Source organism: Aythya ferina, assembly GCF_964211825.1.
Source record: "Aythya ferina genome assembly, chromosome: 10".
In the NCBI taxonomy this organism is placed as follows: domain Eukaryota; kingdom Metazoa; phylum Chordata; class Aves; order Anseriformes; family Anatidae; genus Aythya; species Aythya ferina.
This window is the reverse complement of record NC_140306.1, coordinates 17,852,249-17,867,034: the sequence shown is the minus strand read 5'-3', so window position 1 is coordinate 17,867,034 and position 14,786 is coordinate 17,852,249. Positions and strand designations below refer to the sequence as shown.

At 43.2% G+C, this 14,786-nt stretch overlaps 1 protein-coding gene across 2 annotated transcripts; it reads left to right on the top strand.

Moving 5' to 3' along the window:
• Positions 1–554: 554 nt before the first annotated feature.
• Positions 555–13,939, top strand: RAB43 (RAB43, member RAS oncogene family). Of its 2 annotated transcripts, none has more exons than XM_084530584.1 (3): positions 555–820; positions 10,888–11,065; positions 11,985–13,939. In XM_084530584.1, exons 1-3 carry the CDS (start codon positions 593–595, stop codon positions 12,236–12,238), a joined length of 660 nt encoding a protein of 219 aa, XP_084386710.1. In that variant the 5' UTR covers positions 555–592; the 3' UTR covers positions 12,239–13,939. The 2 variants fall into 2 exon arrangements, with proteins under 2 accessions (XP_084386710.1, XP_084386709.1); XM_084530583.1 differs by having other exon boundaries at positions 558–820; positions 10,882–11,065.
• Positions 13,940–14,786: the final 847 nt, after the last annotated feature.

The window sequence follows — 14,786 nt, the reverse complement described above, 5'->3', positions numbered from 1 at the left end:
ATTAGTAAAGCCGATTTTTATTAGCATCTTGACTCAGCACGTAATCTGAAAGAGTATCTATTAAAGGGCAGCTCGTTCTGCAGATTACGTAGGCAGAGGTTAAAGCACAATCCCGGGCAGCTGATGCATTTCTGCCAGCACACACCCCATGCTGCGGTGCAATGTGTTAGCACACGCACGCTGCCAGATGCAGGACACGTAGCACCATGCCGGCAACGCCGCACAGCACCTCGCCAGGCTGAAAAAGCATAGCCCTGAGCCTTGGGCTGCGACTCTGGAAACAAACCACACCCTGCCTCAGAGCTAAAAATGAGCAGCCCAGCGACAAGAGCGAGCTGCACCTCCTGGGTGGCCGCACCGTGCCCCTGCACCTGCTCATTGCGGCGTGTCGGCTGGGGAACGCCCCGCGGGCATTGTGCCGCCACCAGCGAGGCCCGGCCCGCGGGGCTGCCGGGGGAGGGCCCGCGGGGGGCGGGCGGAGGCGGGCGGGAGGCGGGCCCCGGAGCCGGGCCCCGGCTCGGCGCGGCGGGGGGCGGCGGCGCAGAGCGCGGCGGGGCGGGCGGCGGGCGGCAGGGCCGGGGGCGGCGGCGCCATGCCCGGGCCGGCGGCGCCCGCGGGGCCCGGTGGCGGCGGCGGCGGGGCCGACCCGGAGGAGGGCTACGACTTCCTCTTCAAGCTGGTGCTGATCGGGGACGCCAGCGTGGGCAAGACCTGCCTGGTGCAGCGCTTCAAAACCGGGGCCTTCGCCGAGCGCCAGGGCAGCACCATCGGCGTGGACTTCACCATGAAGAGCCTGGAGATCCAGGGCAAGCGGGTGAAGGTGAGCGGCGGCCCCGGCGCCCCCCACGGCTCCCCCCGGCCGCGCAGCCCGCGGGGGCCGGCGAGCAGCCGGGCCCGGCACAGCCCAGCACGGCCCGGCCCGGCCCCGCTCCTCCCCGGCTGTTTCCCGGCAGGGGCAGAGCCCTGAGGCTCCTCCCGGCCCGCCGGGTCCCGGCACGGAGCCGCTGCTGCCGGGGCTCGGTGCGGGGCCGGAGCCCGGCCGTGTGCCCGGCGGCTCGGAGGGGCCGGGGAGCGCTTGGCAGCGGAGCCACCCCGACAGCCTTAAGGAGCTGTTTGCGGGGGGTCTTACAAAGTGCAGCTTCTGCGGCTCTCAGAGCTGAGCAAATCGACCCCAAATCTGGCTTCTGCTTTTCTCAGGCTGGAGGAAATTGTTAGGGTTAGAAAAAGGATTTCATGTATCTGGATACATATGGATGTACATGCAGTGATTTTTATCCCCAGTCTCTGTGGCACAAATTCCATGCAGTGGGCATGGCCTCTGAGCACAGAGGCACCATCGGGCAGTGTGAAGGCAAGGCTGGAGCAGCCGGCAGCTTGTAGGGGGCTGCTGGCAGAGAGCCCTTCGCCAGGCCCCTCCACGGTGAAGCCGTGCAGCTATCTTTACTTACTCCCACTGGGACTAAAAATAATTCAATTCAGCCCCTGCCCAGGAAAGATCATAAAACTGAAACGCTTTTGGAGGAAAGGTGATAACAAAACACGATAATGGCAGCTAAATTTTGGACTGCATTTATCAAAGTAGGGGCCGAAGTCCTCTGTTGTCTTTTCCTTATAAATTAACTTAGGTGAGCAGAATATTAAGCAGAGAAAGTTGCAGAAAATGGAAGAAATAAAGGCTCACCTCTCAGGAGAGGAAGAGGATTACAAGTTCCACACCTAGAAAGGTGTTTGCTTTCTTTGTAGTATCTTACCTTTTCCTTTTGTGTATGGGGTTAGCTGAGGTTAGCCGTTGGAAAGGAATCTCAGCTTGTGCTATTACTTTCTCTTCTGTGCTCTCCAGCAAGAGAGCAGTTAGAGGTGGGCTTTCTCCTTTAAGATTGAAACCTGGCGCAATTTAAATGCCAGGCTCACACAAAGTGACAAATGTGTCTGATCCTGCTGCCAGGGGGCTCAGCTAGGCGCCTCAGGACGAGGGCAGGACTAGCCCAGGGCAGAATCTCCCAGGTGTGCTTTCTCATATCCTCAATACTGAGGCTTGAGTGTAATGAAACCTGTGGATTATTTCCCAGTATTTTACAAATGGCAAACAAGAAGATGCAAGCCTCGTGAGCCTTCCTTTTGTTTTAGATTATCCTGTACTTCCATGTAAAAAATGAGGGATGCCCAGATTGAAGAAGAGTGCTTTAAACATTAGTTGAAACAAGTTAATCTAATACTGCTGCTGCTGATATACCTTGTAGTTATTTTCGTTAGCTGCTGAGTCAGGACCACAGCTAGAATATAAAAACATTCGCTTGGAGGGTGTTTTTTTGTTTGTTTGGTCTCTTAAGGTGTGCATTGTGTGTGAAGTTTATATTCCAGTCAGGCTTTTCCATTTGGACTGAGATTTTGAGCAGTGCATTAATCTCAGCAGGTTTGTTCAGCACGTTATAGGGAATAGAAAATCAGGAGGCATTTTATTACACTTTTGTGGGCTCCCTTACAAAGTAGGCAGATCCGTACGATCAGGTGCGTATAGCTGACACATTGTCCAGGATTTTGGTGTAGCTTATACTGATTCTAGGAAAAGCACTGCAGCTATCTGAACAGATCATACCCTAACCAGTTAGTAAACAAGCCTGTACATGTGCTCTGGAAGCGCTGTTTCTCGCTGTGTCAGTCACGTGAGGCATACTTGCTTAGAAGTGTTTCAGATGAATTGTTAACTGGGCTTCCTCAAATCATGATGCATTCAGGATGTGTCTCAAATAAAGTTTGTTTTACCGTCAAGATCCTTACAAACACATGCCAGGCAATTTCCCAGCACTGCTCCAGATTCATTATGGATTTATGCTAGTCAAGACAAGATTCTTCATAAGGAATGAGAAGGCTTGTTTTGTGCTTAGCAAATGGTGCAAGAATGAGAAAAATCCAGTTTTTGTAACTGGATCATCTTTAAAAGTTCTTTCAGACCAACAGAGTGTACAAAAAAGTCCCAAGGAGCATTTGAACACTACTTGCTCCACATCCCCAGTGGCCTACGCTTCATTTTTAGACAGGGTAAGGATAGCATTACAACATAACTGAGTAAGTATGAATCAGATGCTTATTTTGAGATTCATACAAACTTTTTAAAGTTAATTGTGTTACTGTCTCTATGTAAAACTGTCAATGTTTTCATTACAGTTATATGTTTCTGCAACATTTGGAGCACAAGGATTTTAAGTCTAACTTAATTTTGATGCATTTTTGTTGGAGAGGGGAAAAGAAGCATCTTGGGGGAGTAAAGGTGAAGATTCTGCAAATAACTTGTGGTTTTCTGTTTTTATTTTTAACTCAAGTAAATCTTCCCTTGCATCTTAAAGCTGTAGTCTTCCACATGTCTCAAATGACATCTCATACACAACTGCTGCAGCAGCTACTGAAAGCTGACTAAGCGTCATACGCAAAGGGAGGTTACTGCTGGAGAAAGGAGCTATTCATGGACAGTCCTCATAACAGAAGCTTTCTCTAGAGTAATAAAACATAAAGCACTGGCAGTGCAAGCATGCCCAATATGTGCTAACGCAGATTTGCAGAGATTTACCACTAACAGAGGGGAAGAACAAGTAAACTCTGTGCCATCCAATCTGTTTCTCTTCTTGTTCTTTCTTTCAGATTTCCAACTGCAATTTGAGATTCTGACCGGTAGGATTGCACGAGCCACTGGTCAGGGACAGGCTTCTCTGAGCCACGGGCTCTTGGAGGCAATGGGGCTAAGAGGGAGCCACGCAGGGATGTGGCAGATCTGGCAGGCTGGGTTTTAATGGAACTTGAATCTCAGAGCTACTGGTGATGACCACCTTGATTTTGTCACAAAGGCAGATTCTGACCAGCACATATCCAGAATTGTTCCCCTTCAGCTCTATGAAATATCTGCAGTTTATCATCATTAACAAGAAATGCTCTCGTATATGCTGTTTATCAGGTTGCAGTTGTGGTGTTACACTCTTATCTCCTGTGTAGCAGACTTAGTCCTACAGGACAGAGACTGCAGTTCCCAAAAGTCGTGGTTGTTGACTTAATGCATAGCGAGTAAAGTCCTATTGATAAAATAATTCCATGTTCTTTGAGCAATAGAAAGAATCTGGCAAACAGAACAAAACAGTTTCCTAACTGTTCTCTCACTGTAGGAAAAGATATTTATAAAACCATGTAACTAAGATTTTACATAATTAAAAGCAAGGACATTCCTGTGTCCAAGTCTGTGACTTGTAGCAAGTAATAATAACAAAATTCCTTTTCTTTTCATGAGCATCCTTGTGAACTGATAAATTTATAGGGTATCTCTAATTTATGGTGCTATTTTGTATTGTTTTACACACAGTGACTTTTTGTTTATGTTATTGTTTTTCTTTCTCTTACCATATCTTTAAGAAAGTGGCAGGGGAGAACCTTTGAAAACAAACACATTCCTTTTATAACAATTATTTCTTTACGTACCACTGCACTTCTTAATTTACAAGCTTTCTGAGCCCGTATAATATTAAGGTTCTGGGCTTTTATTCAGGCTTCATGGCTGTAAATATATTATTTTCAGAATGTAATGTGTCTTTCATTACCTGGCCAAATCGCAAGTAATATAAAATTATGATTTGTTAGCTGTCATGATTCTGGACTGATTGGAAGGTCAACTCCAAACAAACCCCAAATTTATCATGAATCATATCAGATAAGGTAAAAGGGAGAAAAATGAAAAATACATGTATTTGGGGGAAAAGACCAAAAAAAAAAAGACAGGAATAAAAGGAAAACAAAAGGAAGAAAAAGAAAACAAAGTTATGTTTATCAACATTGCTAAGCAAACACAAATAATGCAATTGGTTATTACATGGAAGCAGTGATCTTTGATATCTAGAGGAAAGTGTAGCTCTCTTGTCAACTACTTTGACGCTCAGAACAAGAGAGCAAACAAGAATGCTGAATTGTCAGCAAACAGCGATTCCTTATTCTCAGAGAATTTTGTAGAGGAAACAATCAAACGGATCAGTTTATTTGAACTGTTCTGTCTATGAACGTTACTTACACTGCTTTCCAGAGCTTGGCTTTATTGCTTTTGGCAAAGGTTGTATAGATTAAGTTGTAAGATCTTTTCAGTAAGGCTTTTTAGGAGTGAGTGTTGTGGTTTGCCAGTGTGCCGAAATGTATATTATTGTTTGCCGTTTGAGATGGCAGGATGGTCAGTTGGTTTGGAATTATTTAGCAGAGTCTTTGCGTCCACCATTTCAATTCAGGGGAGTTCTATCAAAGCTGCTCTAGTTTGAAGAATCCATAGTACAAGAGTGACATTTTTATCTTTATAATGGAAGTGATCAGCTACAGAATATACTTAGTGATTATTAATACTGCTTCACCAACAAAGGTAGACCTGAACTTCCGTGCTTCTCTAGAAGAATCAGGAAAATACTTAATAAATTATGTAGGAAGTGAGGGAGGGGGAGAAATTATTTCAAGTAGCTCGAGGCCACTTGTTAAGCATTAACCTTCGATAAGCTATGTTTATCAATGCAAGATGAGTGAGTCTGCATGAAAACATTTGATAATACTCATTTTCCATGCTCTTTGGTCAGTTTGTCACTCACCATTTTCAACACTGTCAATTTCTGTGGTTGAAACTCTTTCTTTGAGCCTGATCAGACAACCAAGACTGACCTGCCAGAGAACCATCTTACATCTCACCACCTTCTGGTTTAAGGGCATGTATGATTTGCTGGAGTTTGTAGCTACATGTGGCTTCCCTGTCCTCCCTCCTCACATACTATGAATGTGTGTGCTTGTTAGTTAAGGCAACACACTTGTGAAGAGTCATCAGACAACCAGGTTGGTGAAGTAATTGCACAGATCTCATAAATGGCTGTCTGTGTTCAGTTCCACAGCACCATGCAGACTTGGTTCAGATTTATGAGACCTGTGCACACTGATGGATGAAATAAACAGTTCAGATACTGTAAAATCTGAAAACTATTGGTGTATGCACACAAAATCCAAAGTGCCTACAAAATATTTGGCTTCTTTTACCATTCATGGCCATCCAACAAGCATGGACACATACAAATATATGGAATGCTTACATATATTTTTTGCCTAGCGTTTTCTTAGCAGCTGTACAGGGATCCTATGCATGTGCTCTCAGATCATGAGAGTTGACAGTGCCTCTTTGAAGCACGCCTCTTTGAACTTGCTTTCTCAAACATGATAGCCTGCAATTACTTACTTTCATGCAGATATATACATATTTTTAAATATAAAGTCATAGAATCACAGAGTATTTCAGGTTGAAAGGACTTCAGGTCTCCATCCAACCTCCTACTTGAACCAGTCAGCTGGGAGAACAGACCAGGTTGCTTAGGGCGTTATCCAGTCTGGCCTTGAAAACCTCCAGGGATGGAGACTGCAAAACCTCTGGACAACGTGCTCCACGGTCCTCGTGGTGAAAAATCTGTTCCTCACATCAAGTTGAAATATTTCCTGGTTCAATTTTTGTCTGCTGTGTCTCATCCTCCCACCATGTGCCACTGTGAAGAGCCTTGCTCAGGCTTCTTGATGGCCTCCCCATTGGTACTGGGCAGCAGCTAATAGGTGATCTCAGTCCCATTCACATGTCAAATAAGCCTGGTTCCCTCAACCTCTTCTCACAGAGTATGTAGTCCCGTTATCTGACTATCTTGACAGCCTTCCACTCAACTTGCTCTAGTTCTTTAATGTGTTTCCTGTGCTGGGGACCCAAAACTGGACACCATATTTTAGTTGAGATGTGCTGAGTAAAGGGGAATAATCACCTTTCTTGATCTACTGGCTTTGCTGCTGTCCATACAGCTCAGGATGCTGCCAGCCTCCTTTGCTGCCTGGGCACGCTGCTGGCGCCAGCTCAGCTTGCTGTCTGCAAAGACCCCCAGGGCCTTTTCAGCACAGCTGCTCCCCAGACAGTCAGTCCCCAGCCCACATCACTGCAAGGAATGAATGACATATATTCTGTGCAAGCTCCTTTCCAACAAGAAAAGAAGAAAAAACAAGTACAAAAAACGTTCAAGACTTTGTCTAATGTACTTACGGAAAGCTTTGATTCCACAGTGATTGTACGATCCTGAAAAATCGTACAGGAGTTAATAGCAGGTTTAGCACTTTGCTATTCAGTACCAGCCAGTGCTAAGAGCTCTGTTGTCCAAAAATTTCAAAGCTAAAAGCAGACCAAAATAACCAGCTTCTGTAGTAAAGTGGGCATTCAATAGTGAAACAACTGGCACAAGAAAGGTAGCTTCTTGTCTTAGTTCACTCAGGGTATTCTGTGCTGGCCTTCTGAACAACGGGTGCTTATCTGTTCTCTATCCTGTCTTTGTTGGTTACTGGAGATGGTCTCCCTAAAAGCCTCCTACCACTCTCTCATTTCATAGGTATGTTCTCTCAGGGTCCTCAGTTGAATTTAACACAATTCTCCAGCAATCCAACTTCTCGTTGTCTTTCTTACACCAGAGCTGCTGCCAAGGTGATTACAAAACCGGGAATTGCTTAAAAACAGTTAAAGTTGCTAAGTGACATGTGGCGTTTCATCACATTATTTACAAAGCTCAAGCACTTAAATTGCAGAGATAAATACTTAAGAACCTCATATCACATATGCAGTATATGACACATTTATATCTATTTTTGCAACCTGTGGCTAGTACAGTTTATTTGGCATTGTTTTGGTATTTACATCTAACTTTACTAAGGAACTTTTAAATGAGAAATACCGAGCCTATATTTTTTTCAAAGAATTTGCAATTGCTGTATCTTGTCAAGAGTTACATGCTTGTAAATAGTTTAGTGGAGAGAGAAGGTTATTGGATTGGTTCACACCCAGCAGCAACAAGTCAAACTGAACAGGTGTATTTGGGATTGGTCCAAGATGGTTTTGCCATTGCTGTAAAGGGTATTTGCCCCAGGAAGGTGCAACCTGCATGCTTTCAGTACCGAATGGCTGTGTAATTAGTGCTAACTCTTCAAACAAAAGAAAAATCCGTATTTTTCAGTTAAATCTGTGAATGAAGGTGTACAGTGAATCAAATTAACAGTTCCTAGTTTCCGTGCAGAGAGAGGACAAGGACATGCAGCTGGGATGGCAAGTTTCTGATGACAGTGTGGCCTTAGTTTTGCTTAAGCAAGTCATTAAACCATGTTCTTATTTGACTGACTTTGCCTGAAAAAGTGATCACTCACCTGGCTCCTGCGTGCAGAAGTGACGGGCACAGTGGCAAACAGGTGTGTCATTTGGTATCTATGTTTGCAAAGTATCTGCTTGTGGGTTATGTCACACAACAACGTCTAACACATGCTGTTGTCTCAGCATTGAAAGCAAAACCACAACAAACTGAAGATCTTGTAAAAAGCTAAATGATTCTGAGTCCGTACATTTAAAGAGAAGGGACAATTAGGGAGCATGAACTTTAAACTTCCAAGGGAAAGAGCCTACCTGGAGGATGTTGCCTGGAAGGAGGACTGCTGCCTGAGCTCCTCAGAAGGTGAAGCCTGTCTGTGGTCTGTGCTGTTCCCAGCAGGATGCTCAGGGCTTCAGCAACTTTGTACTTTGAGTCCTGTGAACGCACAGACATAAAAACTTGAGTAAAAAATGTCTGGGAGTGCTGTAAGAACTTCCTGGTGTCACTGTGAGGTTGCTCTATCACTGTTGACAGCCTGTGGAGATTTGGGAGGACCAGAGAAATACAGATACTATACTTATCTTCAGAAAGAGCGAGAAATGCTAGGAACTACAAGCTGGTCAGATTCATTTTGGTCTCTGGGAAAATGATGGAGCAAGTCCTCCTGGAAAAATTAAGATTTTATCTCACTTTGAGCAGGCAGTTGGCTTTGTCACCTACCAAAATCTGTCCCAACTTCAGTGATTCTGTGATTTTATGGAAAGTACATTCATACAGATTTTCAAAATCCAGAGTAAAGCATAAGGCCCAAGACTAGCTTGCTCAGCCACTCTACAGGTAAAACACTTTTTTTTTTTTTTATTATTCCATGAGAAAAGTGTAAGCTAAAATATTTTTTAAATTTAAAAATTATATAAATCTATATGCACAGTAACTCAGACCTGTCTCAGGAGTTGAGTAATCACCATTAGCTTTATTTTGCACTTGACCTAACCAAATGCTGAGATTTAAAACTGCATAAAGGACACGAAGGTCTAGTGGGAGGCTTGAGTGCAGAGAGCATCAAAAGCCTGCTATTAACTTCCTAGTCTCGGTAATTGTTGTCTGTTCTAGATAATTAACTGTTCCATTAATAAGCACTGTTTTGTTGTTTCCCGTTTTCTGAGTCCATTACAGTCCCTTCTCCTTTGCTGAGAAAACTGTTAAGAAGTACTTTTTTCATTGGACTGATTTGTTTTAAGCTGTACATACATTATTTGGGATCTAAATGCTAGTTAGCACAGGAAAGCAATCTGATCTCTACAGCCTTTTTCAAAGTGAAAGTTTCTGCTCAAACATGCAGCAGAGTCAGATCATGGAAACAAAATACTAATGTGCAGAAGAAATAAATGGAAATGGTTCTGTATTATTTGGTATAAAACATCACTGAAGTTAGGTTGTAGTCAGATCTTTATAGGGAAGAGATTCAGAGAGAGGGAAACAAATAAGTAGCACATCTACAATATGGAAAGATTAAAACACCAAAGAATGTGTGCTTATGTCCTGTCTCATTTAAGAGGAGATGCAGAATATACTGAATTGTACACACAAATGGTCTCTCATTTATCATTTGGGAAAAGAAGGGAAAAAAAGTGAAGTGAAATAGAAGGACAGAAAATGTAAAATTATAAATAAAAGTCTTTGGCTTCATTATTACTATATATTGAAGCCAAGAGCTGTGAAGGATTCAGAACGGATTAGTGATTTGTATGGAGAATGAGAACATCTGCAGGTACTTTAGATTAGAAGCTCCTGCGACAGAAACCATCGTGTTCCAGGACATCAGACAACCTGCAAAACAACAGGATTTGAAAAGAAATTTTCCCTACTAACAGGATATTGTGTTTGTCCACTCTCAGTTATTTGGCTTCTTCCTCTGGAACATCTGGTCTTGGGAACTCAAAACCTGATACTAAACTCAGAGCTGTTACGCGCCTAGATTCAGGCAGAAGTACATGAGCTGGGCATTTCTTCTTCCTTCCCAGGTGCAGCCTGTTCTTACACCTAAAAGCTCTCAGGAGACTTAAGAGTCTAAATGTTTGACTGACTGTTGGAACCTAGAGATGTTGGCATTTCTTTTATACGTTCTTTTATGCCTTCTTTTACAGATTTTATGTATTCTATATATACAGTTTTATTTGTCTCTCATTTCCTTATCGAACAACCTTGGTGCTCTCACGTGATACAACCGCCGCCTACTTCAGTTGTTACTGCCTCTGTAGCAGACCTGGCAAGACTCCCTCAGTACCTCAGCCAGCATGCCAGTGAAAGGCCACCTGTAGTTTCAGTAACACACCAGAAGATGAACTGGAGTGTTTTGGCTCTGGTCTTGTTTTCATAACTCTGCTAGAGAAAGTGACAGGGGTAGGGCTGGGCACAGCAAAGTGCTAACTTCATAATCTGCCACAGAAGGATGCATCAGAGCTTGTCTCCAGCTCGCCAAAACATCTCAATGCAAATAGAAATTTAAGCAGCCAAAAGCAAAAAAAGAGTTCTTCAGTGTACATTGCTGTCCTTAAATCATGATCAAAGGACTAGAAAAACATAATGCCACAATGTATTACCTATAAGGGGGATAAGGTTATTCTAACAAGGTTATTAAATCAAGTCCTAGCTTTTGATTCAAGAAAACATAATATATACTGAACCTTTACTGCCAGTATCTCATTGCATGCTTTGTTTTATTTAGTTGCAGATCTGGGACACAGCTGGCCAGGAGAGATTCCGCACTATCACGCAGAGTTACTACCGCAGCGCCAACGGAGCAATCCTAGCCTATGATATCAGCAAGAGAGGCTCTTTCTTGTCCATTCCTCGCTGGATCGAGGATGTGAGAAAGTATGCTGGCTCCAACATAGTACAGTTACTGATTGGTAAGTTCAAGTCTCGGAATGAAAATATGACTAGCAGCACTACATGGTACTGTGTGGTGTGCGTAGTTGCAGTACTCATTCAGGTGGTTAAAAGTTTTGGCTTTGTTTGCAGTTAAGATGTATGTAATAGAGCTGATTGAAAATTTTCCAAGTGTTTTATTTTTCAATCAGGAAATGCTGATGCATGAGATAAATGTTTTTAAGATGCCTATCTGCCTGAATGAAGTTCTGTTAAGGATGAGGCAGCTTTGTGTCAGAAGCCAGCTTGGAAGCCACGCTTTGCGCTCACTTAGTGGAGGACTGGGTACCCAGGATTTCCAGGTTTTGAGGCAGAGCTGCTATGGAGCTGTTCTGGTGATCAGAATCGTACGGTTTTAGGGGCAGGAGGCTCCATGGTATCGAGCAGACCTGTTTTAGGGGACTGGGACACCCACAGACTTCATGGACTGAGGATTTTGGAAGGACTTCAGGGCAGCCAGAATTCATCAGTTCTCTTGGAAATTCTGCCTCCCAGCCCCAGTGTTTCTGAGTGGGACGCCGTTCTCAGGGCTCGCAGACCTGCTAGTGCACCTTCAGTGTTCTAGACTTCCCTGGGAGCCAGAAGACTGCTGTTGTTTTTGCATTGTCTTCCTTGTCTTTCCTCACAGAATGGTTTTAGCATTGATATTTCCTCCTTTACAGTCTACAGCTGTTGCTCTCCAGTTGCTCTCTGACTTTTTCTGTTCTCTGTATGAATCACACCGAAATACATGACCTAGTCCAACCTCCTACTCAAGGCAAGGCTGACGTCAGGTTGGTCAGGGCCTTTTCAGTTGGATTTTGAGAATCTCCAAGAATGGAAGTTTCTGGAAAATCTGAGAGCCTCGTGCCCTGGAACAAATAGTCGTTATAAATTTCTCTGTTTTTATTTTTCTTCCAGGAAATAAGTCTGACCTAAGTGACCTTCGAGAGGTTCAGCTGGAAGAAGCTCAGAATCTGGCTGAACGCTACGATAATATCATCTGTGCCATAGAGACCTCTGCAAAAGACTCCAGCAACGTGGAGGAGGCTTTTGTGAAGATGGCCACAGAGCTCATGATGAGGCATGGAGGCCCTATGTTCAGTGAGAAGAATACTGATAGCATCAAGCTTGACAGCAAGGACGTTGTAGAAGGATGGGGGTGTGCTTGCTGATATGAGCTAGGTGAAATCCCTAACTGTACTGGAATTTAGATGGTGCTTCACCCTAATGCTGAGTAGCACAGTAGCCATATTTTCCTCCTTCTGTGAAACCAGCAATTTTGTAGAAGTTAGTTAGACACAATCCTGTTTGCTTTGGTGTCTTTTTTTAAAAGGGGACTTTTGAGAGGTAGTCCTAAAAGTCAAGCCCTCTGAAAAACTTACTCGACATTTGTCCCTACCATTTTCTTTTCTGTGACCTTCATGCCAGTTACAAAAGTGGAGGAAAAAACTTTGAACCAGAGATGTGGGGTAGGGAAACAGATGGCTGGAAAAGAGACTGCCACATACCCAAATTCTGAAGCAATTGTCATGGGATTGTTGGCAAAGACGAATAGGCACGCTTGACAGCGTCTCTTTAAATGCTCAGCACTCCACCAATGACCAGAAGGCCTAGAAGCGACAGAGAGTGTCTGATCAAGGTATTTCTATTGTCAAAATACCCAGCATTTTGATTACAGGACCAAATAGTCACCTGTCCAAGGGCATATGGATTGCTAGCTAGTACTGGAACAGGCCCAGGTGGGACAGCCTTCTCTCAGGTTTTGTTTTCATTTTCTTAAGTTATCATTTTAATAGATAGCAAAATCACCCTGAGCGGTATCACCACTTGCTGTCAAGCAGGGTTGGACCAGTTTAGTTATTTTAAATACAGTCTTGAGGAGAGGGTAGGTGTATTGCATTTGTTACTGTTTGCACAGGGATAGCTCCCTTTTCTAAGTGGGTATCATTGATTTTTTTGCCCTCAAGTCTATCAGTTTCATTTGAAATTACAGACCTGTGCCACTGGAAACAGCAACTGGAGAAACCTTGAACTGTCTGGTGGCTGTGATCTCTTGCCATGTGCCTAATGGCCGTATACAGGGTTAATTCTGGTCGTACATTTGGTATTATGTTACCCAAGTGTTCACTGCTTAAGTGGCATAAGTAGGATTTGGTTGGTTGGTTGGATTTTAACCGTCTTTTTAAATGCAACATGGGTGTGTATTTGGAAAGAAGACTTCAGAATAGCAGAAAACTGCACGCCCTGCAACTTCTTGGTTGTAAGAGTCTAGCATCTGGAGTGATTACCTCCCACCTTTGTACTCACCTGCATCTCTCCCTGTCACAAGTTACTAATTGCTTTTTATTTCTTGAAAACTCAGCAGGGATTTTCTTTAACTGTTGATCAGAAGTCTACATTGTTAAGTAAAACAGATCTCATAATCCAACTACATACAGTTGCCTTTCAGATTCAGCTCTGTACTGCATGTTGTAGATACAGTCCAAGTACTGGTGGCAGCAGCCCTTCCTGGATTTACACTCTCAAGCACCTTACAAACTTGGATTTGCAAAGGGAGCAGAAGCAGGTTTATTTTTAATTCTGCTGTTAAAGCAAAGGTGTTCAGAGGTGCAAGTGATTTCTGCAATCCTCATTCTTTGAAGGAGCTCATTTACAGAAAGCACTCACTTCAACTGAAGTCACTTGTCCCTTTTGAAAATCTTGATCAAAAAGGACCAGGTGGATTGGTTTGCTGCTAGGGCTACACCTGTTTTTAGCCATTCAACATATCCAGTGTCATGAAAATCTGGAAGATTTAAGAAAGGGCTAATGGATCCTAATTTCAATACTATTCATTTTCATACAGAAAATATTAAATCATTCTTTGGACTTTCTGTTTGTGGTTTTTTTTGTTTTTTTTTTTTTTAACTATGAAGTAGATTATTGAAGAGTTGCATATGTTTTGTGGCCTGTTTGCTCCTAATCTAAGGGAATAGTTTTCAAGTTTTATAGTTGTAAGAGTGAAAGGGCTTTACATTTTTCAATTAGCTTTTAATAATTCTAACATTTTATGTGGAAGGGCAGGTTAAGCTGCAGTATTCAGTAGTATTTTTGGATAGTTTTTCAGGACATTCCCAGCTCTCCTGCATCCAAAGATTACAGGCAGTAAGTGCTCAGCAGTAGTTAAAAACTGAAAATGAGAATTGTCCAAACTCTAGATTTGCTATCACAAATCCTGTACTCCACTCCCAGGAGAACCTGTGAAGACAGTCCAAGCCAAAATTCAGTCCTGATTACTGTTTTTCTTCCTGCTTAGGTGGGCCTTAAGCTACAGAATACTAGCAAACATTTGACATATTATAGTTTACACCTGCAGGTCACAGGCCTGCAGTTCTGCATGCATGAAGGTGGACCCTCAGATAAGCTCAGCCTCCCAGTATTTGCAGGAGTAGTGCCAAATTATTGAAGCCATGCTGATAAAATTCGATGTGCATTTAAGAACAGTATGGCTACTACTCAGATTGAAATCAGGAGTTTACACAGTAACTCATCTTAAAGCTGGAGCAAGATGTAAAAGGAACAGATCTTACTTCCAGTGAAGTCAGTGAATGATTGTGTTTTTACAGTAGATGGAGAAATGAGGAAGCACTGATCCATTCCCTTAATTTTGGGTTTCATTTAGTACATTAGCAGAATTATACCAAGCACTAGACTTTTCCTTATGATTTGCCCCTATTTCAA

Bases quoted from the DNA above. Each gene is read 5' to 3' on its own strand.
- RAB43 (XM_084530583.1), top strand. From the start codon at position 593: ATGCCCGGGCCGGCGGCGCCCGCGGGGCCCGGTGGCGGCGGCGGCGGG. The intron at 821-10,881 runs GTGAGCGGCGGC...TGTTTTATTTAG, and splicing joins TCCAGGGCAAGCGGGTGAAG to TTGCAGATCTGGGACACAGC. The intron at 11,066-11,984 runs GTAAGTTCAAGT...TTTTTCTTCCAG, and splicing joins CATAGTACAGTTACTGATTG to GAAATAAGTCTGACCTAAGT.